We start from the raw sequence: 25,497 nt of genomic DNA, 5'->3' as shown, positions 1-25,497 counted from the left end.
TCTTTGGCATGGGCAAGAGTTTTACTGCTTCTTAGATACCCAACGAAACTATCAAGTTCATTATATCTCATTATTTCATTACTCGGCTGTCCTTGATGGCCTTTTCCCGTTCGTATACTCTCTAGCTCAGCGATAGCTAGATTCATCAAAGTGAAGAGAGAATCGTCCCCAGACCCGGTTATCCATATCAAACCAAACTTGCGGGCCCAAAAAATGAGCAGAGTATCCAAGAAAAACAAAATCAAAAACAGGGGAAACAACAATACCAAACGCCAAACCCCCCAGAGACTCCCTACGCCCTACTCAGTCTCATAAAACTGCGGCACCGGCCTATACGTCATCACTCTCCTGCTACTCCACACACGCCTCCTATGATCCCCCGCGGCAGCCTTCGTCGGAACAATCGACATCTTCCGCTCCTTCTCGGTCCCCTCGAGCGTAGCATCCTTAGCACTATCATCAACATCCAGCCCCTTCGACTTATCCCTCTTCTTCTTACCGCTCTTGTCATTCTTCTTCTCACCTTTATCGTCCGCCGAGCTCGCCTCGTCATCGGAGTATGGGTTCGGCCGCACGACGCGCAATTTCACCACCTCCTTCTCTTTATCCTCCTCGGGAATCTTATGATAGATCCTCAGCCCGACAACGACGACGGCATTCCACGGATCGGTCTCGATGTCGGGCTTGTCCCCTGCGCCGGGTGGTAGAGGCATCATTGGAGGAGGCGGTAGGTTTCCGGGCGGAGGTAGGCCATTGCCCCGGTTCTGAGATTCCCTGACGAGGCCGAGTTCCATGTCGACCTCGCGATCGGTGACGTCGGAGATGGACGAGATGCTGGAGACCTCGGAGTCGGAACCCTCGCTGTCCGATTCGCAGTATGCTTCGGGCTCCCGGTACAGCGGTGGCGGTGCCATTCCGTCTCGGGGCATGGCAAACCGCGGCATGCCTGATGGGGGAGGAGGCATCCTGTGAAGTGGTCGGCGGCCGCGGTGTCTATCGGCCGAGCCGTCTTCTACGCGTGTGGATGATGGGGGATCCAGGTCCGTTTGCTCTGCAGATGAGGAGACGCGGCGGACGTGTCTTCGCTCGGGCATCCGGGGGCGAGCGCTTTCGTCCTTCTTGGGGGGTTCGTTCCCTTCTGTAGATTTTGGCTGCTCACCGCAGGCGTCTTGTTCTTTCTCTTTTGTGGATGTTGGCTCATCGCCCTTGAGCTTTTTATCTGTGGGCGGTTCTGCATCCCCCTTTTCTTTTTCCTCCTTGTTCCCTTCCTTAGGTTTTGTCTCCTCGGACGCATCTCCGACGGAAGGTTTGAGCTCATCGCTGGCTTTCTTTTTGCCAGGCTCGGTGGGAGCTTCGGGTTTTGGCTTACTATCCTCGGTCGTTTTGTCCGCAGTTTCGGCCGTCTGCTGATCTAACAGAGTCTGCGTGCTCTTGTCCTCAACTCCTCCGGGTCGGGCGCTAGTCGACGGAGATGACGGCGTATGTTGGGTCCTCGACTCACTGCTGTTAGTGCGACCCGCATCGCCATCCTTACTATCCTTAAGGATTGGCCTCCTATCACGATAGCGAGGTCCAGGTCCACGAGGGGCGAACCTGCCACCAGGCGGGGGGCGGTCCATCTGGGGGCGGAAACCCGGACGTCGCCTAGGTCCCGGGCTCCCAGGCCGCCCATCCCACTCTTGATCCCCATGACGATCGTTGCGGGCTCTGGCCTTCTTTATCTCCTTCCTTTCCCTCGCCTGCTTCTTCCACCGCACGTACTTGATCTGCATCTTCTCTTTCGTCAAGAACCCCCTCATCTCTTCTCTCTTTCGATTCAACACCCTCTTCTCGTGAGCCTCCCGCAGCGCCTTCTCCTCCTCAGTTTCCTTGTATCGACCCTTGCTATGCGCAAGATCGTAGGCCAGCCCGATGCGCAGCAGCTTCTCCCGTCGCGTCTTGGCATTATTGCGAATCACGTCCTCGACGGGCAGGATGGAGTTGTTGCGGACGGCGTCGACCTTGACCATGACGGTGTAGTCTCCGGCCTCGAGCTTCACTTCGACGTTTACCGAGCGGCTCATGCGATACGCGGGGGACGTGCGGACGATGTAATCTTCCTGGCCCGCGCGGTGCAGCCGGAAGGAGAGACTGAAGGTGTATTGGCCCTCGAGGCCCCTAAAGTATCGATCGTCCAGCTGCGAGAGCACGATGACGACCTCGCCGCCCGTCGAAAGCGTAAACTCGAATCTGGTATCGTGGTAGTCGTGTTTCCAGGGAATCGACAGAGGCGTCCACATGGAAGCAACACGCCAATCGTCGCCAAAGAGGCGCGTGCGGTCAAAAGCCTGGTACTTCCTGAGCAGATCCGAATATGAGATCCAAAAGGCCCCATCGTCACCGAACTGGTGATCAAGGCGCTTGAGCCACTCGGCCGTCCACTCCTTGGACCCGTCGCTCCAGGGGCCCTTCCACTCGCCTTTGCCCCAGGGGTTCTTGAGGAGGACGAGCCTCTTGCCCTCGATCTCCACGGCGCGCATGACGGAGTAGGCATGGAGCTCGACGATGCCCTTGCGATTGCCCAGGCCGCGACCCCAGATGCCCGTCGAGCATCCGAAGAGAAACTCCTTGTTGACCTGCATCAGCTCGTCCTTCCAGAAGGCCTCGCGGTCGAGGATGTCGGAGGTGTAGATCTCCGTCGTCACGCCGCCGGTCAAGTCCTCTATGCCCTCGCCCGTGAAGCCGCCCTCGATGGACGCGTAGTCGCCGTGGGCTTTGGCGTAGCACTTTTCTAGGAGGGGCAACCATGTTTCGTTGGGGTTCTCGCATTGGGAGAAGTAGAGGGCGCCGCTGTTGCTTTGGTAAATGTGGCGGTATGCCTCTTCGGAATCTACTCTTTCTCGATCGTCCCTGCAAATTCTCAAGTTAGAAAAACAACGAGAGCGAACAAACATGTTGGGATGAGGAAGTGGTTCGTACCAGAGCATGCGCTCGATGAAGCTCTCGTCATAGTCGGGCTTCTTTAAGTAGAGCTTGTCATCGATGATCTCACTGAACCACTCGCCATCGCGGTGGAAGACGAAGCCGTAGACGCCGACCTGCTCATCTCTCGCGACACAGACACGCTCGATCAAGCCCTTTTTATTGCTAAGAGTGCAAAGTGCGCTGGAATTCGAGGAAAATTAGCATTTTAGTCTCTTCTCCCGACCAGGTTTTCTCAAAAGGCAGGGCCAAAGGCGTGCATAAAAAGAGCAACCTACGCCAGAAACCAACAATCCCCTCCATTCCCCTGCCTTACATCCTGCATAGACGGCCCATCAATAAAGAACTGCGGCTCATCAAAGATATCAGCCACCCTCTTTACGGCCCTAGGCTTGAACGGAGGAGGATTATTATCCGGCCCGTCAGACTCGGTGTCGCTCCCGTCATCGTCGATCTTGGGCGCCGACGCCGGGCGCTTGTTGCTCAGCGACTCGAGGCAATCGCGCTTGCTGCACTTGAGGTCGTACTCGAGATCGAAGTGCGGATCGCGGTACTTGCGATTGATGGCGCGACACTCGTCGGCGATCTTGCGGACTTTGGTGCGGCAGATCTCGGCGGCCTCGGCGTACGAGGACTGCGTTGTCCGCTCCGGGCCTTGGCCGGTGCGCTTGGCGGCCTTTTCGGCGTATTCATTTTGGGGTATGACAGTGGTTGCTTTTTTTAATGAGTTAGAGTTAGCTTAGCTCTATTATCGGCTTCTCTTTCCTCTAGGAGTCTTCTCCGCCGGCACGCTTTGGGTTCAATGGGGAGATCCCAGCCTCTCGTTTTACGGCGATGTCACAGAAGCGCCCCCGCCGCCCTTTAGATGAGATGCTTCTTACCTTTGCTTGGAGTTTGGGCAGAGAACTCCTTCCAAAATTCATCGATGACCTCCTGGGGCGGTCCACGCCTCTTCGGGGGTGGTTTGGGGAGTGGAGGAGGAGGAGGCGGTGGTAAGGGTGGTAATGCCATATTCTATGGTGGTGATGGCGATGGCGATGGAGGTAGTGATGGAGGTAGTGAAGGAGGCACCTTGGCGCGAAATGTCCCTGCAAAATTCACACAGACCGTGGCGGAGGAATGCTTCGGACTTGGAGCAATGCGGCGCTTAATGTCAGCTCTGGATTTCGAACGACCTTGTCTCGCTCAGAGAACATGCGCCCAGCGCGGGGAGACCTGGACAATGCGAAATCACTCCTCCTAACAGTTTCTTTGTCAATACTTCGTATATTCTGAAGGATTGGATTAACCTTGGGTGGGTTGAGCTGATTTCTTCGCTGTTTTGGTTTGATTCGATGAATAGAACTTCTATCTTTCAACTTGAGGGGAAAAGAGGCAAAGCGAAACGAAAATGGGCGAATGCTCCCAACACGAGTCTGAGTAATTGACAAGAGCGGGAAAAGAAAATGGAGGGAACAGTTCTCTACTTAAAATGCGCGGACAGCAGCTCACGCAATTGACAGCTTCACCAAAAAAGAAACAACCGTAGCCTTGTCAAGATCCACGTTACATCGCAGCACGAAAGCAGCAGAAGCGCAGCAGGACAATACGATAGTACACTTCCTGGCATGCACTGGCAGTCTGGCACACTGCGCAGTGGCAATAGCCTGGGCGGTGCCGCTGCTCACTTGCCGCCGGGATGGGTCGCTCACAACCAACAAAATGCTCTTTCATTGGAATGCCAGAACGTGTGTGGTGTGGTTGCCTGGAGCCTCTCTCTCCAACACCATCCAACACCACGCGGGACCATTCATTCGACCCCTCCTAATGGGGGTCAGCCCTGGTGGAATGATAGGTTCTGCACCGACATGGGTTTAGCTGGTTTAGCTCGGGATGACGGCGGTGGTGACGAGCTGACGGACCGTGGTTGGATAGGGCTGAGCAGGCTTCGGTTCTGCGGCACTTGCCTGGCGGCTTCTTCCCTGGTGGCTTCTTCCCGTGGAAGATGAGGATAGATATCAAGGAGGGAGGATCTTGGCTTTCTCCGATTATATTTTGTGACAGATTGATAGAGAACAGCAGCTCAATAGAGAGTGCAGTCTCTGACAAGGAAGACTGGCCAAAAGGGGATCTGAGGCTGGTGAGAGGAAATAAAAAGATTAAACACTAATGTCTAGGTAGCTCACGCGCTGCACCTGCGACGGTATTCTCATTCTCTGGTTCTTCTCATGCATGACTGACCAAATGCTGCCTATAATATGAGCCGCGTATTCGAGATGATATGGACCGTCTTAGGCAACGGGCGGCTTGACTGCCTTGCAACAATGTACATTCCTAGAATGTCGCCGCAAGGCAATACAACCCAGTCGCTCCATTTATGCCTGCTCACGCAGTCCCTTTTACAATATGTAGCGACTAGGTCAAAAGCAGTTGTATTCTATAATAGGGGTATAGTAAGTTTCGCAACCTGGCAACCACAAGAGGGCCTTTTTTTTTTGGGACTCTTCAGGCCGAGAAAATTCCCCGCCAGCATACATTGAAATTATCCTGGTCATCACCACCCCCTTTCCTCTCGACTACTGGTTTAATGATCTCCGAAACGGAAGCAAATCCACCTCCCTCCCCCGGCCCCCCGGGGCGCCGAGGGAGTTCCTTGACCCCGTCGCTGCCGGGGAGCTGCACTTGGGAGCCCGCGCTTTACTGTGGAACTGCAGTAGAGATAATTACTATTATTGACGCTGTTCTAAGATGGACTCCGAGATGACGCTAATGGCTCCTCAACCTTGATAGGAACAATCTCGTTTTCCCAGAGTTTCACCCGCAGCCTTCTTGCTATCCTCTCTAGCTCGTCCGCGGGCTGGATTTCACCGCCCATCATTGAGCGACACTCCGGGCTCAGCGCGGTAAGAGGCGCCAAGGACGATTCCTTGAGATCCCGGAGTCGGTCGCCGCCCGCCGTTGACGTAAAAATCGTGACGGCTACGAACCCGATGGCAAGAATAATCTCGACTGCGAGATACGAGACCCATCCCCACGAGATGTCAACGTAAGAAGCCTCTTTCCACGCCTGCCCGGTGACGTTGTGTGAACCTCTCACACCAACTTTGGGTATATTGCCACGCATCCTAGATTGTGTTTTCGTTTTTCTGTCAGCTCCCTTACTCGGACTATTCTTCTCAAATTATTCTCAAATTATTCTCAACAGGTTGATGGACTCACATGAATGATAGAGCTATCGCGACATTCATATACATGTTCGTGATGCGAGTGTGAAGGCGAGTCGAGTTTGTCAGGTGTTCTAGGTCAAGGATCACCTCGTCGAGGAGGGCGAAGGGAAAATCGCCACCGAAGACTTGCATAGTATCGTCAGGTAAAAGTCTTCCGTAGCCTTCCATGGCGCTTTTCATCTGTGACGCCATGCTTTCCATGGCAGCATAATTGATGTTGAAACCTGCTTCCTCATCTGTCCGGTTTACCTTCTTGGTCGCTATACTAGCCGGCCTCTCGAGGTCGAGTACCTCGTCCCACCGGGACTCGTTCCCCTTGCACGCATAAGCGATATCGCCAAGGAGGGTTCCGCAGTCTATATCTAGGAAAACATCACCTGTCGGCTCAACTGGGATCGCCAATTCGCTGACCATGCGAGTATGTTCCAAGCCTGCGTGGACTGCTGTTTCGTATGTCTGGACGCAGAGGTGGAATAGAAACTCGTGAGCCTCGTGCCTAAACCCGTATATAGAGCCTGCTACGGTCCTGTTTGCAGCGATGTCGGCAAGGCTCGCGGCATCAGTGGGGATGGTATGAATGATGATAAACGAGGCCACTCTCGTCTGAAGCAGGTTCGTGTCGTTTGCAAACCCAAGGGTGTTATTCCCGTTCAGCATGTCCGTATAAAACGACGCCGGCGATTGGTGTACCATTCTGTTGCCGACCGGGAGTGATACGTTCCATATTGTTTGCCCTGGGACAGCGAGTGAGCCCAAAGCGTTCCCCATCATCAACGTACCCTCCGGCGGATCCTCGAATTTTTCGATTTCCAGCAGTGAGGTTATGTTCGTCGTCTTCATGCACACACCCAATGACGGGTACTGATCAAAGGTGCAGTTCCCGGTGGAACAGACGGTCGCACGCGGAGAAATTGGTGTCATGAAATTAGTGGTATCCTCCGCCAGGGCCATTCGCATGGCCAAGGTCGTCGCGAGTGATAATCCATCTCCCTGTGCTTTCATGCGCCAGGTGGTCCTAGCGGTCGCTTCCTCCCCCAGGGCCACCACATCTCGTACGGGATAGCGGATGGCTAGCTGCGACACTGGTGAAGTCAGGATGCCCGCGATCGTCAGAAGCGCCCCGAGGGCGATGAAATGCCGGAATCGCACGCGCCAGAGCAAGATCAAAGAGCCCCAAACCCCCCTACTCGATTGATCCAGGATGGAGAAGTCGTGTAGCGGCCTCTCCTCGAGAAACCACGTCCATTTCGCCTGGCTGATGGCTATGGAGACGGGGACCATGAAGGCTGCTTTGGATAGCGTGGTGGAGAGCGCGAGGAACGTGTTGAGAGTGATACTTTGAGGCCAGTCTGGCAAGCCCTGTTGGTCAAATTTGGCGAGGACAATAACAATTGCTATATTACCGATCAATAGGTAGATACGTCAGCACTCGTATGCCGGAAACACGGCGGGGGAAACAGGGTATAGACCTACAAGCGAACAGGGCGAGGCTGAGTCCGAGGAATAGAATCTCGAGCCACCATATCCTCCAAAGCGGCCTGGCTGCGGTTGGCTTGTCGTTGTATATAGATCCGATTGGGTCTGCCGAGATTGTTGCAGGATGCAAGGAGGGTGATACATCGCCTCCGCGGTTCATCGACGCCAAACCAGACCCGATGAATGGCATGCTCTCGCTCTCGGCTGAAGAGTCCTGGTGGTCGAGAGCGCGAATCCGCCGCTCCTCGAGGGTCCCAGTCTGGCGTTGGACCTTCTCGGGCACATCTTCGCGCTGATTCTGAGCTGCCATACTCAATTTCTGTAAGACGCAGTTCTCATCATTTTGACGTCTTCATCGTGAAAACCGGCCGAGGGGACGCGGGTGTACGGACGTCTCTTTATAGCTGAAAACTGGCTTCGGTGCGGCGCCAGCCCTGCCCAGAGTGATCCTGCAAATTGTACTTCGTAAGACCAGAAAAATCAGGCTTGGCGTTATTCTTTTTCCAGCAACATGAATATCCCTGGCACACGCCTCCCTTTCGCTACAGATTCATTTGCTTGGCCATCTTGGTGATTAGCTTTTACCCTGTACGAAGTAGGCCCGACACAAATACACCAAGAAATCGTTGTACATGTACCGAGTATGTGTAAGTTCCAAGACCGAAGAAGGATTCTGCTGCGCATGCGCCTCCCTGCAGGCCACTCAGATTGGACGTCGGCCCCCTGGTCATAACAACGACCAGGCTGGCTCTCATGCTCTGCTCTAGATGTCCCTCTCTAGATGTCCCTAATCAGGGATACGACGTGTAGGTCTTGTCGGCAGGCTGTGATGGTGGTACCGCTACTGCATTGAAACGTGGAGCCCGCTGCAGCAGAGTCGCCAACCAAGTCTGCCCTAGGAGAGTGGCGGGCTCCGCCCAGCCAACTTGGAGGAGCGCAGTTGGGTTTTGGAAGAAACTCGGAACAAAACGAGGATGTTTGGTTTATTGGGAAAGAGAAAGATGCTAATAAGTTGGACCAATCAGACCAGTGACTGTGGGGTTCTCTTTCGGGCACAGACACAAACAAAGCTCAGCATCGCAACCTAGACACTTAGGCCTAGACACTTATTACTTAGTTACGGTGCAAATGCACACGCCAACCCCTACAGCCTAGCAGCCCAAGTAAAAAAGGGTCTCTCAATGTACATATGTACAAATGTACATAGTCATAGTCATTCCCCACTATTAATCCCTCCCCAGTTCAAAAGGAACACTGGAACAAGTCCTATTGCTATATCGAAGTATTGCGTCAAATTGAGGTAGTACTTTACAAAGATACACTAGTGTGATTGCGCCCTGTCTCGCCCTGTCTCCTAATTTGGTATGACCTTGTCCGGCACAACATTCAATTCTCGATCCAGGCTGATTGTAGCATGTCGAAGAGGTTGAAGGCTTCTACGGAGCCTCGAACAATCGTCGTCGGAGAAATTTCTCAGGTAGAGAAATTTCGATGTAGTACTTCGTAGAGTAGACCTCTCTTTTGACTTCTCGGTAATAGGGAATATTCCAAGTTCCTGAACAATCGTCGTCAGAGATTTTTCTTAAGTAGAGAGTAGACCTCGCTATCGAAATGTCCATATGTAATAAGGAATATCCTCCTCGAATAATCGCCGTCGGGGAAATTCCCCAAGTAGAGAAATTTCAACGTACGAAGGTACTACGTGACCTGTGTACTAAGTATTAAGTGATTGATCCATTTGATCCACCCAATAAGCTCGAATGATGCTCACTTTAATGTTCTTTGCCTTCTACCATACCCCAGATATCGAGGCCAAGCCTCTTGATCCCTTGACCAATCGAGTACATGTACAACAAATGCCCTCGTTCGCTACACTTTCTGTCCGGCGTATCACAAGCTGCGGGTTTATGTGGCTTTGCTGTGCAGTAAGACAACTAGCCTGCTTAAAGGACAGCCTGGGACGGATCGAAAAGGCTATTGTTGCGAACGACTTTTGCCACACTGGAGCCCAGTCTGTGGAGTGATGCATTGGGGTTAGATTAAAGCTGGGAGCACAGCCATGGCGGGAGACTGCCGCTCAGATGCGGACCGGACGAAGACTTACACGACATCTTGCAAATACGATGGACAGCACGAAACGAGAGGAAGAGACAATAAATCAAAATAAAACCGAAAATTGTGAATACGCTCCTGGAAACAAAAGTAACCGATACTCATTCGAAGCGATCGAGTTTCGCCATCACAGTTTTGCCCGCTCCAACCATTTACACACCCGACCACCACCAAGTCTCAGCAATGCGAATCAATCCGCTGACCGCCTGGCCTTCTTTGATCTGGCTGCTATTGCTGACAATAATCTCGTACTCTCCCTTCTCAACGCACCACTTATTTCGCACCTCATCGAAGTAGCTGAAGGCATACTTGGTTTCAATCTCCACAACCACAGGCTTACTCTCGCCGGCCTCGAGCTCAACCTTGGCAAAACCCTTGAGCTCCTTGATCGGCCTGCTGACCTCGGCCGCCTGCTTCGGAGCGACGTAGACCTGAACCACCTCCGCGCCCTTGCGTGATCCCGTGTTCTTGACGGTAACCGTAACTGAGATCTTGCCGTCCTTGTCCTCCTCGACGGAGAGGTCCGAGAATTCAAAGGTCGTGTAGCTGAGACCGTGGCCGAAGGGGAAAAGGACTTCACGGTTGACATATTCGTAGAATCTGTAGCCAACGTAGATGTCCTCACCGTAGAGAGTGCGTCCGGCCTCAGTACGGAAGTGGAGGAAGGACGGATTGTCCTGGACCGTCTTGGGGAAGCTGAGGGGAAGCTTGCCTGAGGGGTTAGCATCGCCGAAGAGGACGTCAGCAATGCAGTTACCCGTTTCGTTGCCGCCGTACCATGCCTGGACGACCGCGGGGACCTTGGAGATCCAAGGCATGGTGACAGGGGTACCGGACTGCATAACAACCACGGTGTTGGGATTCACGTCCGCAACGGCGGCGATCATGGCGTCGAGGTGGCCGGGCAGATCCATACTCTCGCGGTCAAAGCCTTCAGACTCCCAGTCGGCGTTGAGACCGGCGCAGATGATGACCTGGTCGGCGTCCCTCACAAGGGCAGCAGCTTTTTCAATCTCCTTCTTGTCCTCGATGACTAGACATCCGCCGACGCGGAGGATGCCGTTGCCGAAGAGGGAGCGAGACTTAGAGAGCTCCGAGGTCGGGGTGGATCCGAACTCTACCTTTATAGCGTAGATCTCGCCCTTCTTGAGCTGGATGCGGCCCTTCTCCTCGATGGTGGCCTGAGAGAAGAAATGCGAACCCTGGGTCTGGTTGACGCTGTTATCGACTACGAGTTTACCGTTGATGTAGAGACGAGCGGTACCGCAGACTATGAGACTAAACTCCCACTCGCAGTCCTCCTCAACTGCAAACGAACCGTCAAAGTCCGCATACCACGTGCCGGACTTGATCTTGGGGCTTGAGTAGTCTATGAAGAGGAGCTCGGTTTTCGTGATAACGTATTCCTCCTGAACCTCTCGGTCTGGCACTGACGGGGGCTCGTTGTATACCTTCATGAGGAAGCCGGGCTTGCCGTCGGGTGTCTTGAGGAGACCGTCAAGAAGGGGGAGGATCTTGTGCGAGTTGGCACCGATGGTGTACTTGGGGGTAGACGTGAGCTTGCTAGTGATGCCGGCAAATGGCGTAACGGCATAGTAGGGCGCCAGCGCTGCGGAGCCACCACCATGGAAGGTCGCTACTTTTGCATTAGGACCGATGACAACGGTCTAGTCCAGAAAGGGGCGATCCTTTGTGAGCACGACGGGATAGGAAGAATAAAAAGTTTCAGGAGCGGAGGGGAAAGCAAATAGAACTAACCTTCTTGTCCTTCTTCAACGGAAGAACCTCTCTGTCGTTCTTCAGCAGAACGATACCTTCATTGCCAATCCTCCTCAACAACCCCGCCGTCTCGGGAGTGTCGCCAGTAACCTCGGGTGCATTCTCGGGAACGCCCGAAGCAGCGCAAGCCTTGACAAGCTTGAGTACACCACGGACACGCTCGTCTAGGATGTGTTCCCGGACCTTGTCGGTAGAAACGTTGAACTTGAGAGCGTCGCCCCTGAATCGACTAGGACCAGGCATCTCAATGTCGAGACCGGCATGTACGGAGGCAGTCGTGCTGTAGGTTCCGTACCAGTCGCTCATGACGGCGCCGTCCCACCCCCACTCTTTCCTCAAGAGGCCATCAATGAGCTTAGGGCTCTCACTGCAGTACTCTCCGTTGACGCCGTTGTAGCCCGTCATGAATGCCCCAGGAGCAGCATCCCGGACGCAGATCTGGAAAGGAAGAGCGTAGATCTCACGGAGAGCTCTCTCCGTAACCTTGACCTGGACCGCATTGCGCTTGTGTTCGTGGTCATTGCAGACAAAATGCTTGGCCGTAGCCTGGACGCCGGTGCTCTGAATACCCTTAATCAGGGCAGCAGATCCAAGACCGGAGAGCACGGGGTCCTCACTGAGGGACTCGAATCCTCGACCGCCGAGGGGACCGCGCTGCATATTCATGGTGGGCCCAAGAATGACGTGGGCGCCCTTGAGCTTGGCTTCCTCTCCCATCTTCTTGCCGGCCTCCTCGAGGAGAGGGGCATTGAAGGTAGAGCCGAGCGATGTACCACAGGGGAAACAGGCGGCACGGACACCGTTAAAGAACTTGGTACCGCGGACACCGTTGGGGCCATCGGTGAAGCGGAGGGAGGGTATGCCCTTCTCGGGGATAGATTTGGTATGCCAGAAATCAATGCCTTCAACATGGTTAGCTCGTGAATATCTTGCCCAAGGTCATTGGTCTCCTTGTCTGGCAACGACAGCATAAGGAATTTTAGCAAGTCGGCAACAGTGAATCAAGACTTACCAGCTACAAGATCGACTTTCTCGGAGAGAGTCAACTTCTTGAGCACCTCCTCTACATTAATGTCCGCCATGGTGATCGCTTATATGGATTACCAAGATTCTGCAGGTTTGATCTGCTCCGTCGGGGATCTGACAAAACCAGCCAAAGAACGACCAGAGCAAACACAAACGGCAACGAAAAAAAAAAAAAAAAAAAAGGAGAAAGCAGAATCAAGTGAGAGGCTATAGAGTATACAAGCACAGGAGAGCAGATCACAAGCTTGGGATTGCTTGGGGTTTTATAATGATCAGGAGGTCGTACAGCTACGAAAACTACCGTGACAACCGACGGATGCCAGGAGAGTCGACGGAATCCCTGCAACCGCATGTCACTTGGGCGCGCTGTCTAACATGGGAACTTGGCCAGGCGGTATACATCAGGAATGGATCAATCCATTCACGGGTTGAAGGGGAAACGACTAGTTTCCCAATCTAACAAGACCTGGAAATGGGCTTCCGGCCCCTCTCCTCCCACCCTCTTTGGTGGCATATTGTGGTTCCCCAAAGTCAAAACGGTCAGACCAGAAGGATTTTTTTGGCTCTTTTTCTGCCATGGTATCACCGGGCTGTGCTTCCAAGGTGCGTTGGCGAGGTCTTGACTCGAGAATCCTTGGGACTCCTCAGATTCCAAATTCCCCTCCTCTTACATTCTTGCGTGGTATTGCGTAGAGAAGCGCACTAAGACTTCCATCGACTCGGAAAGGGACCAAAGGACAGAGGCCACGGATCCGAAGGCGAACCAATTGTGGGTGCTAGGCTTTCGGCATCGCAAAGACGCCCCGACAAGCCGATGGTGAGCTGTGGGCAGTGACACAACGAGGAGTTGCACTGAAGCTGCTGTGACGGAGCTGATGCAGGTGGGTGCAGGAGAGTCGGACGGGATTGGCGAAACGCTGTAACAATAGTGGTCCGACCTTCCGAAGAAATGGCGATGGGACGCCAGAGTTTAACCGGATCTTCGTAAAATTGCACGAGATGGGACACTAATGGGACACTAAAGGGACACTAAGACCGGACCCTTGTCCTTGATTCCCCCGGAGTTTTCCCTGCACATTGTAGTTTAAAAATTTCTTCCGAACTTTTGCCGCAAGAGACCCGGAGACCCACTCACACACGGAGGAAGGAGCCGGTTGGCTTATTGAAGCCTCCGTAGGTCAGGGAGAGATGGAGAGAGACGGAGAGAGATGCAACTTATTATTGCTCAGCATCACAAACTTGGGCAGCAACATTGGACACGTCCCTCTTAGCCCTTGGGTACTAGGAGTCGCAGCACTTCGCTTCTTCCCCTTCCTTTGCATAGGCCCCCGATCTCGGCTCCGTCCTCGCCACTAAGGCTAGTAGTGTGTCTATGTGGTGTGTCTTGCGCCTTCGCCGGTCTTCTGTCTTTGTTTAACCTGTCCTGTTCCACCTTTTGATCCTTGAGGGGAGACTTCGTGTCTAACACCGAGATTTACACTAACATTTACACCAACCCTCCCCCTCTTTAAGAAAAAGCAACGCCAAAGACGGCAAAAGCAACCCCGACTGGCCCATCCGATGTCGTTGCTAATCTCGCCAAGTCATCTGCCATCTACGAAGGATCTGGCCGTGTCCGCCCTTGCTATGCTACGTACCTCCTAGGGGAGGTAGCAATCTAAGACAAACCTGAGACCTTCCCGCCGTGTAAAAAGTAACATGGAGCAGTTGGGCAGTGAGCAAAGCTGGGGAAGGAGGAGGAGGCAACAGAGAATCGCTGAAGACATCCAGACCTGTCTTTATACTTGAAGGAACCACACAGCACGGCCCGTTCCGTCAATGATTGAGTGGTCATGGAACATGGGTTTGAACGGTGCGGGAGAAAGACGGGCGTGGTATCGTTGATCTCCAGAAAGCATCTTTTAAGGGCAAATCTCATTTTATTCTTGGATGATCTTCAAGCGGCGATGCCATGATACCTCCTTGCAAACCTGTTCTGGCAGCAGAACACTGCAAGTCTGCAAGTACTTCCTTGCACACACACACACACCCCCCCCCTTCTTTCCTTCAGGCTTTCCACAGTTGCCGTGCTTTTTTCTTGCCTTCGTCAATTCTGCTAGTCCTTATGTGCTTCGAAACTGCCAAAAACTGAAAACAGCCTCTTGCTGGTGCCCCATTCGCCCGCCCCCCTCTTCATTACCTCCAATCGCTTTTGTCTCTGCTTTGCTGTTCTCCACTCACTCAGCCCCAAAAGCCCAGGGACCGGGTCCTCCCCTCCATCGAGGCTGGTTTAGCTCTCTCTAATTCTCCGGGCACAGTCTACCCTTGTCCGCTCCCAAGCACTAAACACAATCCTATTCAGCGCCCTCGCTATGGAGAGTACGACAGGAGCGTACAATGGTGTACGCCGTGGCTGGTTGGCGTATGTCCGGTGCGGCTGATTGAAATATTCTCTTCTAATCGGCCGAGGTGGATGTGAGTGAGGATTCGCCCTAGCCAAGCCACTTGGCTATTTTTCGACATTTGATATTATATTATTACTCATTGTGTGGACACGGACATGGGCACCGGATATAACTGAATGCCGAAGAATTTGGAGCTGCGGGAAAGGATAGCTTTCCACGACTGTCGACGGACTTCTCTGGGAACAGCGGGTGCCAACAGAGCTGAAGAACCTAGGTCCTGAGGTGACGAGATGATATGTATACCAGAACGGCTCTTAGTTCATTGTAATATGACGTCTTCTTCCTACATGTTACATTGCAGACACTTTGAGCGTAGATTTTTCAAAATATGAAGTCCTCATTGTAAGTGATTCGCGTTTGCTATTGACAAAGGAGATGAGAATGAAAGAAAGAAAGACAGAAGAAAAAAACATAAGGATATAATACACGCAAGTGGTGTCGTCAGCAGTCGTACTTCATAGACGCTTGCCAGGCATTATTACTTCCATATCTCCATATTCCGAATCATAAAAGCCGTGCTCCGTGGTTATCCATGATTCCCCTATTTGGTACATCCCAACCTCTCCTTACCCCCTTACCTCCCTCCGGCCAGAGACTCCGTGACGCCTTCAACCACTGGCAATTTCTCAAATCATTCAAGTTGGGAACACTGAACGTTTGCCCGATTCGTTAGCATTTTGCTATTGAAGCCTTTAAAACACACAAGAAGAGTAGTAGTAAACCTTACCGTATTCTGCGTCTCGCTCCCCACCACACGACGGCCATGTTCCAGCCTGGCGGTCAACGTGCCAGCACGAATGTTGCGGACCTTGGGCCTGAGAGATCCAGCCACCATAGTTTCCATCCCGGACAGACATAGTGCGGAAGTTGTGAGGCTCTCCTCCCGATGGGTCCTCCATAACACGTTGAGACCTGGCCTGCACGTTTGAGGATCCTATGAGAGCTGCGTTTCGAAAGTATGCATGAATATTGTCTTCGGGCACAGGGGCAGTTGAGGTTGCTCCTGTGTGTACAGTTGGTGGTAGCGCCTGAGCACTGGGAGGAGGAGGCCATGACGGTGTCGTGTTGGATGGTGCGGCGGTTGGAAATCCAAGTAAAGATGAAGGCTCGTAATCCGAATCAAGCCTATCAAAGGCCCCAACTACTCCACTGGGGCCAGGGTTCACCACTGCTAGGGTACCGCGCCTGCTCGAAGCTATCGAAGATGCTGCCGTTTCATCCGAAGTCGCTGTGCTGCTTTGGCTATCCGCGACGCTGATTGACAGGGAAGAGGAGCGTGAGGTTGGACCTACACGCCTTGAAAGGTCCTGTGCCTTTTCGCAAACGTCTCCGACTTTGAGAAAATGTGTTAGCTTCAAAACGTAGAGATTTTCGACTCTTATTCTTCTTACCTTGAGTGGCTACAGAGCATGGCTCTCCGTGAGTTAACCGAGCAAGTTCTTCTTCTAAGCATTGAACTCTTCTGGAAAGTGCCATAATCATGTCGTCCTTTTGAGCCACGACGTTTTGATAGTCTTCCATTCGTCGCTTGGTCCTTTCCCTGATGGCTCTTTGCGCCCGACGGTCATTGCTCCTCTTTCGTTCAAGTTGTGCTGGTGTTAGTGATGACACAGTCCTCGACCCTGGGGACGGTGTTAGTGCCAACATTCCAACTGGTGTAAACGCGGACCAAATAATCCATACCTTTACGCTTTCGTGACTTCGAAGGAATACCGTCGGGCTCAGCCGAAGAACGGGCCTGAGATTCAGTAGGGGAGAGAATCGTAGGCTCGAGATCCACCCTGATGTTCGCAGCATTGTTGTGTTGAAGATGGTGATGATTGTTTTCCGCTCCCGCCATCTGCATCTGTTGCCTTGTCGCCATATCGCCAGCCCCGCCGCTTCCTAGAAAGCTATCCATCGAGAAGTTTGCGAGATCCCAATGTATGCCGCCGTGAGGTTCTATAGATGGCGTCTGCGGTGGCGGCGGTGCTGAATGCTCAGACCAGCTTGCATCGACGGCTGCTGCCATGCTAGTCGAAGTTGGTGACGCCTCGGGTTTGACATGGATGCCGGGAGGGATCCCTGCCGTTTGGGAAGGCATCTGGCCTATCATCCTTGAACCATGCCCTGGCGGTAGGTGTATTATCCACGAAGTTGGAAATGGGCGGGAGTGAACTTCTTGGACTCTTCGTCCAAGACTTGATGCGTGGTGCGTGCTTCTGATAGAACTCGATATAGGAGCACGGGGTATATTCTTGTTTTTTCTTCTTTTTTTCTTTTACACACCTTGAACAGACAAACAGAGACAACGGTGTCAGGCGTGACACGGCTCGAACAACACTTTTGAGGAAGAAGGGTGAGAAGATGGATTGATACCCCCTTATGCCCGTTGGGGTTCTGGAGGGGATCATAAACCCTAATAATACATAGTCGCAGCCCGTTTCAATCCAGTTCGCAGAGCGATGCCGCTATACGTGAGAACAATATCAAGAAAAAGCATTCATGGTGGTGTGGTTGGCGTAAAGCACTCTAGCTAAACTGGTCCCGTCGTTTTATTTTTCTTTTTTTCTTTTTCTTTCGGCATACAGGAGGGGGGCGTGTGGACTACGATCGAATGAACAGCGCGTTAGATTAACAGGCCCAGTACTTAACATCAAGAACCCGTTAGCGTCCCCCCGTGGGGACTCGGGTGGCTAAGTTTAATTTTGGAGGAGATGGAGATAAAGAGAGTGAGTGGGTTGCGAGTGGTGTCAGAAGGATGAAGGTGGCTCTTCCAAGCGGAGCCCGGGTACTGTAGAATGATGGTCGGTGTCTCCGACAGCTCACAAGGAAAGGGAATGGTGAACGTTCAAGTATGATAGAAGATCTTTGTCTATTCTTGTAGATAGGCGACTCTAGACGGAGCTCTCGTCTGCTGGGAAATAGTATAGGTCGGGACGCCTGCTTCTTGAAATGAATGGTGACGGGCAAAACGAAAAGAAAAGGACAAACAAGGATCAAGGAAAAGGCCCCCTCGCCACCATGTACTCACGGGAATGAAGCATAGAGAGAGCTGCAAGGGGGGATGTGGCCGGAGATTAGAGTCGTTTTCACTGTGCCTAGCGGCCAAAGGGGTTTTTCGATGGTGCTTACGGCTCGCTCTACCAGTTGTATATGGTGTGCTCGAGGGAGAGGGAGAGGGAACGCGCCCACCCTGTTGCAGAATGGGATGCGTTCGAGTTGACGATCCCACGTCCCGTCTATGTACGTGAGTGAGGCGGCGAACATAACATCTAGTAAATGCGCCTCAAGTGACACAAGTCGGTGGTATGTGCGAGTTTAGTGTGTATAGACACATACGAGCTAAAGAATAAGTTGACGCCTCCTGATCTGTTCGCTCTTACATGGACCCTCTCCCCTCCCTTGCAGCTCTCGAGAACTTTGCACAGACTTCGTTCCTGGGTCCTGAGTTCATACCACAGTTGTGGACACACCTGATGTTGAAGGCGCAGATGAGCATCATCGGACCTTACCCTGGCTGTTCTCACCTCCGTCTTTTGTATCCATTAAGATATGAGAGCCGATACAGGCTACTGGGGATTTGGAGCCACCGTAGGTGACTTATCATACCAAATGTACCCGGAAAATTCAACGTAGAGGAACAGACTAAGATAGGACGGTGTGAGGATGCCTGTCATTTCGAAGGCGCGATGCGGCCAAGTGGGAAAAAACCGGGATTCAGGTCTCATCTAGATGACATTTACAGATATATGATGAGACCCGGAGCCTCCGAACACAGGTCCCGGTCTAAGGGAGAGAAAGAAGCGTTGAGATTCGTTAGGATTATGAAATTGAGCTCGTGGATTATGTTGCGGGCACGCCTCCTCATAAGCGATGTGTCTATGCAGAGGTGGTGAGATGGCCCCTTACACGTAGGATTTTGATTGCAGTCCTTGACTGGGCTCGTCTGCCGTAGGAGTCGACTTATACTGGGTTATACCCGAACGCGATCAAGAAGCCCGAAGTATCCACTGCTGCATTAAAGTCAAGACAAGGTCAAACATTCCGTGTTCATACTTCAAGAATCATAGACAGATCGGGAAGGGTAGTGACGATGCCAAGCCGGGATGGCACTTGCATGCTGGCATCAAGCGGTGGCGTTCTGTGGAGCAAGTGGTCGGGCGTGACCGGGAGGCGGCAGAGGATGAGGAGAAATACGAGCATTATCAAGAAGCGAGGTGGCAAAGGGCACAAAGGCCATCGGAAGCAAAGGAAAATGCTAATCCCGAGACTTCGAAGATTAGAAGAGTATGACGGTTGAAAACAGCACCAATCGCCGATCCCATCTGCCTTGCTGTCAGAAGGAGAGAAATAAAAAGTGTTTCGATTTCATCCAACAAGTCGACCATTCGCTAGCTGTTTCAGCGTCTGTATGAAGACGCTTTCTATCAATGAAAAGGCCAGAGCCGCCAGTAAGGAGAACGGGTCTTGCTGTACGCTACTGCTCGTACAGCTGCACGACCCACACTACAACTCCCGAGGCCTACTTGGAGACCCAGAGCCTCCGCAGATCGAAATAGACCAGCCTAGTCTTCCCTTCCCTTCGGCCTGCAACAAGCCATAATTGGGATGAATTGTAACGAGAATTGCTTCTTCTTCTTCTTTGCTTCTTCGGCCTTGGCAGCATGACTGCCTCCATCATGCATGTGGGGACATTTGCAATGAAAAAAAAGAGGCGCTGGTTGGCTCGTCCGCTCCGGCTGTGCGTCGGTAAACGGCAAGGTGGTTCGAGAAAAAGGAAGGAAAATGGACGGAGCAAGACCAGAAAGAGCCAGGAATAGGAGCACACGGCTAGTGTCTCTGGGTGAATGATGGGATAGTCGCCTCTAGAAGACCGGGCGCCGCAAGTATTTAGAATCATTGAGCAATGAAGAAAAACAAGTCGATGGAAGTAAACGGCGAAATAGAAGTAGTGATGAGTATTTATGGAATACATCAGAGGCACAGATAAGTATCATAGAGCTTGGTAACACGGGCATCAAGTATCTTCGAGTGACAAGATAACTGGTGAAATTCAAGGGGCGAAGGGACACACGTTGGCCATGAACACTCACACAAAGCTCAACTTTTAGAGTATGAGAGGCGCGCAAAGTGTCTTGGAGGATCAGAATCGGATTGTTGGTTCAGGATCTTCACCAGGTGGTCATCCCCCTCTTCTCCTTTTCCATCTGGCGGTGAACGGCGAGACGAGGGTGAAGGTTCTAGCCTCATGCTGTGTCCCAGGTAGGCTCACCCCAAGGGGTCCGACGTGGCGATAGTCGCTTACAGCCCAGTGTATGTACCTCACCATCCTTGTCCATGACAGACTTGCAGAAAAGGCCCCTCTTATATGGGATCGTACCAGCTCTTCTTGCCTCCATTCCTACCCCTTGACCGCCAAAGTTCGATTACTCGGTAGAACGGTGCATTAGCAGCAGCAGGACGAGCCGCGCTTGGTGACATAGCTTGCCCGGTCTGAAGGGTTGGGATGACCGGGAAACATCGTAGCCCCTGCTTCTGCAGGTACAAACTGTACCCTTTTGCGGAGCGTGTACGAGTGTACACACGTCGGTGAGTTGTCCAATTTTAGTCATATTTGCTTCTTCTTTCGGCACTGGCTTGGGGCTGAATGACACAAGAGAGAGAGAGAGAGGGTGTGTGTGTGTGAGAGAAAAGTCCGATGCTCATGGTACATGCCGGAGGAGCCAAGATCCATAGTGAGTGTGCTAACACGGGTAGCAGGCAGCAGGTAGGCAGGGCAGATTTCGTCGTAAAGCGGCTGCAGCTTTATGCATGTCTGCTCTACCTGTGGCTTTCGGCCCAGAGACGCTAGGACCATCAAGATGGTCTGTGCCGGTGCGAAGAGTGTGGGAGTTTTGCTGCCAAGGCCAAGGCTCAACGCTGGCGCAGTGGAAACCGCGGTTGAGATTGTGCTGGGGTTCCTTGTGATCAAGCTCAAGTGTGGAGATAGGATTGATAGGATTGCGGGACCCCGGACTCCAACCAAGAGCAAAGCTTTGCACCTCATTCATGTCAAACCTCCTTCTAAGATTACAGTATTCTGCAAGCTCCGATGTCTTTCGTTCCAGATGGCTCATCACACATCTATTGGCCCCGCAGCCTTAGCAGCGTTGATCAACGCGTCGAGGCCACCGACTTCAGTCGGGCCCTCCACACCTTCAGGCGGCATGGCCCATTTAGGGAGAGGTGTGACATAGCCCCATGCGCCGTCGGCATCCTGGTACCTCAAGCTGTGAAGCCATAGGGATAGTTCCTGGTCGCCCGGATCAGTGTAGAGGGGTGCGTTGCAGGTCTCGCAAGTCTTGCCGGTCATTAGCTCGGCTCTCCTCTTATAGTACTCGTCCACCATCTCGTCGTGATAGGCCACGGCGTCCGCGGCTTCCTCCTTGCCCATACGCTCTAACCGACTGATTACATCCTCGTCTGCATGTTCCGTGCCGTCGGCATCACCCGAGCCTAGGTTGAAGCCCCAGACCTTTTGGTTCGCATAAATGGGGTCGTTCTGGATTGGGTGGCCTAGGTACTGCAAATGCACTCTGATTTGGTGGGTTCGTCCGGTGACGGGGAGACACCGCACTATCGAGTAACCCTTCTTGCCTAGCCAAGGCTTTCCCTTGACGGGTGCCTGTTCTTCACCGTTTGGCGCAGTGGTTGCTGCTATATCCTCCTGCGGCGTGGGAGCGGGGTTCTTAGTCGACTCCCGTGGTGGGTAATAGGCGAGGCGCTGGAAGACGGTTCTGGCCGATTTACCATTGGCCCGCACACGGTTCAGTCCCAGCTTGGGAGAGATTTGAAGAATAGGTTGATCACAGACAATCTCGCCGTCCGGGAATTCCCCAATGACGCGCGCAACGTACTCCTTCCTTACCGTTCGTCCGGCAATTTGCGCACGTAGCTTCTCGGCAGCCTCCGGGTTTTTGGCGATAAACATGATGCCGCTAGTAAGCCTATCTAGCCTGTGACACGGATGAGGTATGAAACCAGGTCCGCGCTCATCTTTGAGAATCTCCAAAACGCTATTATAGCCGTATCGACCAGCCGGGTGGACAGGGATTCCGGCGGGCTTGACGATGACTAACATCCCATCGTCTTCATGCAGCACTCTGACGGGCTCGCCGGAGACAGCGGGTTCGTGCCTATGAAGCGTATGCGTTACCAAGTCATTGTTGCGCATTACATAGTCCAGGCCAACGGCCGCTCCATTTACCATCACCGTCCCGTTGGCGATGGCACGCACGTAGTACTCGGGAGGGCGGTCTCGAAACTCGGAGGTGTAGATCTCGACCAGCTTGCGACCGCGCCATCTCTCCTTGCAGAAGGTATTGTAAGTATAGAAGTACGGTGCGACCTTGCGTAGTCCATCCTCGAAGAAGTAGGGTCTCGGCCAAGGGTCGCAAGGGGTTATGAGGACGTTTGGGTTGTTTGGAAACTGAGGAGCATTCTTGACCTTGCGCTTCTTCGTCTCCGTCTTCGTCTTTGTCTTCGGGTTACCCGTAGGCGGGGCTGCGGCGGTTGTGGGCTCCTCAGCCGTCGGGACTGTGGTCGTGGACTCGGTCGACTGCTCAGATGAGGCTAGACTAAGGGGTGCAATAAGTGGCAGGGAATCCGGCGCAAGATCTGTGCCGGAGTCGGCAGCGGAGGGGACTGTCGTCGCGATCGCCGCGGCGGCAGTCGGAATATCGGACATGGATTGTGTCGAGACTCTCAAGAGCGGAACTGAGGTTAGAACGGTTCGAATTGCAGGGTGCGATGGACGCCTCACTAACGAAAGGAATGATTTAAAAAGAGGTCTAGAGAAGGGCGTCATGCATGGAGAGATGCGGGGGCGAGCGGAGGCGGGAGGGGAAAGGAGGACAAGGGACAGTGTGGTGCAGATGAAGATATGTGGATGGGTGTGGATGATGTGTATCGTCGAGTCAGAAAGAAAATTGTGCCACCAAAGAAAACTTCTTGGGGGTGGGAGGATGCTTGATGAGGTAGGCGGTGAGTGACGGTAAATTCCGATTAGTGGGTCTTCATGCCTAGCAATATCAATAAGTCCGTCCCTTTGCAGCCCCAAGACCACCTCTGCTCAACCCGTACCTTTGCTCAAATTAGCCTTGTTTTGACGCCCGAATTCAGTGACAGCACCAAGGCCGGGCGAGGTTGAGGCTTTCCGAGTCATCATGGCAGCCGTGGGCAAGGACTGTCTTACCCGGAACATAACTTGTGGAAGAGATATCCACGTCAATATGATGTTGCGGTTGCACACAATCAGTGTTTTGACCGTCTCCAGTCTCCAGTCTCCGACATGGCGAGCATTAACGTCAAGCTCCATCCGGGCCTACCGGACAGAGACCGTGAGACTCGCACCTGAATCTTGCCCACGCGCCAGAAATGCTGGTTTCGAAGTTTCTCGCTACTAAAGCAGACTCGAGGAACAAACTTTTGCCATTCCTGAGTTCCAAGTTTATATCCGACCCCAAGTCATTTACTCTGGACGACTCTGGACGACTCTGGACGACTCTGGACGACTCTGGAGTTATGAGGACAAGTTTGAGGCACAGTCGGATGCCACAAGACGTTGCAGGAATTAAATGCTTCAAGTTGGCTGGCTCGAGATATGAACGTCAATGGTGTTATTCGACCTGAAGTAATGAACGGTCCTTCATATCCTTCATATATGGGGACATGGCAAGAGCTCCCAACCGAGTAGCTCAAGTGTTAAGACCACGACCAGTGGCCAAGTGGTCATTGGAGTGCTCAGAAGGTTAGAAAATTGCAATTTTCGTAGCTCGTGGGAAGCGCCCGGATTCGATCCTGGGGCAACCCGCGAGCGAGCTTTTTGTTTTTCTTTTTTTTTTTTTTTTTTTCACTTCCTTTACCCTCACCAGCAACGTTCGTGTTGTTAGATACAAGTTTTATACTTTTTTTCTTTTTTTTTTTATACGTTCTTTCCTTTATTTTTGTTATCGAAGAGTAGATAGGGAAGGATTTGGAGGAGGTTCTTGGTGGAAGTAGCACGAGGAGGCAGAGATGTTGACGAGATCGACATGTAGGTTATGTCTATTATTCCTTCGGCAGTGCCTCGTCTAGGAAAAGAGAGAAAGCCCCTAATCCTAGTCACCATATCTATTTGGAGCTCAAACGTACATTCCAAGCAAGTCATGCTACCGGGAGAAGAGCATCCCGGGGCAGTACGCCTTAATGGTCGCACTTCAACGAACCCCACTACAACACAGGGGCCTGTTGTTAGAATGGCCTCGATAGCGAACGGGAAAGAAGGGAAAAAAGAAGAAAACCCGAATTAAATGATCATCGGATACATTCACATTGATACTTTCCATGCTTTATTCCCAAGATCAGCGTCATGATATTGGGCGATGAAGGTCCTAGCCTGCAGTTCCTAGCCCGCATTACATCAATCTCTTGCATATAAGCGCGCCATCATATGGCTCCCAACCAATCGCCCCAAAACCGATCCACCTGCGCCGGAAACAGCCCCCAATCCTATGCGTAAATTTCAAACCCTTTACTTGCTCTGAGCTCTGAGCTTCGCAATCCTGTTCTTCGTGTTTTCGGCGATAGTGTCGACGTCGTAAATCCCATTAACACTGGGGTGGGCAGAAACAACTTGAGCCCACTTGTAGAAGTTGGGTGCCTTTTCGGGAAGGCTGGCGACGTAACTCTTGGGAAGAACACCCTTTTCCGGGAGCGTGAGGACCCGGATAACAAAGGAGCCAGTGAGAACCTAGAAGAAATAGAAGAAGTGCCGGTTAGTTCCCATCTCCGAGCCAGTATCCGCTGCCGAGGATGAGAGAGGACAGGAAAACGAAAACCAAAAGACTAAAACAAAACTCACCTCAGCAAGGGTCAATTTATCACTCCCACCAAAGAACGGCTTCGCATCACTCAAAAGCGGCTCCAACTCCTTGCTAGCAATCTCAGCAAATTGTGTCCCCAATCCCTCCACCTCCTCCTCGGGCGCCGAGAAGCTCTTAATAAAAAGCGGGAAGGCCTTGGTGAAAAAGGTGTCGACGAAGAAATTGATCCTGGCCCTGCGCAGGGCGCCGCCTTCTGCGTTGGAGACGGGGAGGAGATGCGACGGGTGCGCGTCGGCGAGAAATTGCGAGACGATGGCCGACTCGGTGATGATTTCGCCGTTGTAGGAGATGGAGGGGACGAGACCGCGGGGGTTGATCTTCAGGTATTCGGGGGTGCGGGGGACGCTGAGGTCGATGATTTCTTCTTCGAAGGGGAGATTTAGCTCGGCGAGGGCGATATGAGCTCGGTGTGCCCCTGGTTGGCAAAAGAAGAGCTCGGCATTAGTTGGCTGAACAGTCTATAAAAAGGGGAGGGTTGGATTGATATGGGAGTGGACGGGGGCATCGTGTTGTTGGGAGAGGAATACAGGGGATTGAGGGGTTTGTTAGCTTTTGTTACGTACAAGGGCAGTTGTGGTTGGTGTAGAGGATGATCTTGGGAGACGCCAT

The 25,497-nt window shown here is 52.6% G+C and overlaps 5 protein-coding genes and 1 pseudogene across 5 annotated transcripts; all 6 read right to left on the bottom strand.

Moving 5' to 3' along the window:
- Positions 1 to 299: 299 nt before the first annotated feature.
- Positions 300 to 3,972, bottom strand: SAPIO_CDS10751 (Calcium-dependent cysteine-type endopeptidase-like protein; the record flags this gene model as incomplete). The annotated part of the gene is made up of 4 exons (XM_016784293.1): positions 300 to 2,889; positions 2,959 to 3,144; positions 3,240 to 3,675; positions 3,843 to 3,972. The coding sequence occupies 4 exons, from the start codon at positions 3,970 to 3,972 to the stop codon at positions 300 to 302; spliced, it is 3,342 nt and encodes a 1,113-aa protein (XP_016638523.1).
- A 1,711-nt stretch (positions 3,973 to 5,683) lies between these two features.
- Positions 5,684 to 7,953, bottom strand: SAPIO_CDS10750 (uncharacterized protein; the record flags this gene model as incomplete). Its single annotated transcript, XM_016784292.1, has 3 exons — positions 5,684 to 6,065; positions 6,160 to 7,561; positions 7,641 to 7,953. The coding sequence occupies 3 exons, from the start codon at positions 7,951 to 7,953 to the stop codon at positions 5,684 to 5,686; spliced, it is 2,097 nt and encodes a 698-aa protein (XP_016638522.1).
- Positions 7,954 to 9,907: 1,954 nt separating this feature from the next.
- Positions 9,908 to 12,616, bottom strand: SAPIO_CDS10749 (putative beta-glucosidase I; the record flags this gene model as incomplete). Its single annotated transcript, XM_016784291.1, has 3 exons — positions 9,908 to 11,422; positions 11,514 to 12,436; positions 12,547 to 12,616. The coding sequence occupies 3 exons, from the start codon at positions 12,614 to 12,616 to the stop codon at positions 9,908 to 9,910; spliced, it is 2,508 nt and encodes an 835-aa protein (XP_016638521.1).
- A 3,080-nt stretch (positions 12,617 to 15,696) lies between these two features.
- On the bottom strand, positions 15,697 to 17,087 carry SAPIO_CDS10748 (uncharacterized protein; the record flags this gene model as incomplete). The annotated part of the gene is made up of 3 exons (XM_016784290.1): positions 15,697 to 16,337; positions 16,396 to 16,626; positions 16,688 to 17,087. The coding sequence occupies 3 exons, from the start codon at positions 17,085 to 17,087 to the stop codon at positions 15,697 to 15,699; spliced, it is 1,272 nt and encodes a 423-aa protein (XP_016638520.1).
- A 4,014-nt stretch (positions 17,088 to 21,101) lies between these two features.
- Positions 21,102 to 22,712, bottom strand: SAPIO_CDS10747 (annotated as a pseudogene; the record flags this gene model as incomplete).
- A 1,824-nt stretch (positions 22,713 to 24,536) lies between these two features.
- On the bottom strand, positions 24,537 to 25,497 carry SAPIO_CDS10746 (uncharacterized protein; the record flags this gene model as incomplete). The annotated part of the gene is made up of 3 exons (XM_016784289.1): positions 24,537 to 24,755; positions 24,867 to 25,303; positions 25,452 to 25,497. The coding sequence occupies 3 exons, from the start codon at positions 25,495 to 25,497 to the stop codon at positions 24,537 to 24,539; spliced, it is 702 nt and encodes a 233-aa protein (XP_016638519.1).

This window comes from Scedosporium apiospermum (assembly GCF_000732125.1).
Source record: "Scedosporium apiospermum strain IHEM 14462 chromosome Unknown SEQ_SAPIO_0176, whole genome shotgun sequence".
Lineage (NCBI taxonomy): Eukaryota > Fungi > Ascomycota > Sordariomycetes > Microascales > Microascaceae > Scedosporium > Scedosporium apiospermum.
The sequence above is the reverse complement of the archived record's forward strand: the minus strand, read 5'-3'. Positions and strand labels throughout refer to the sequence as shown.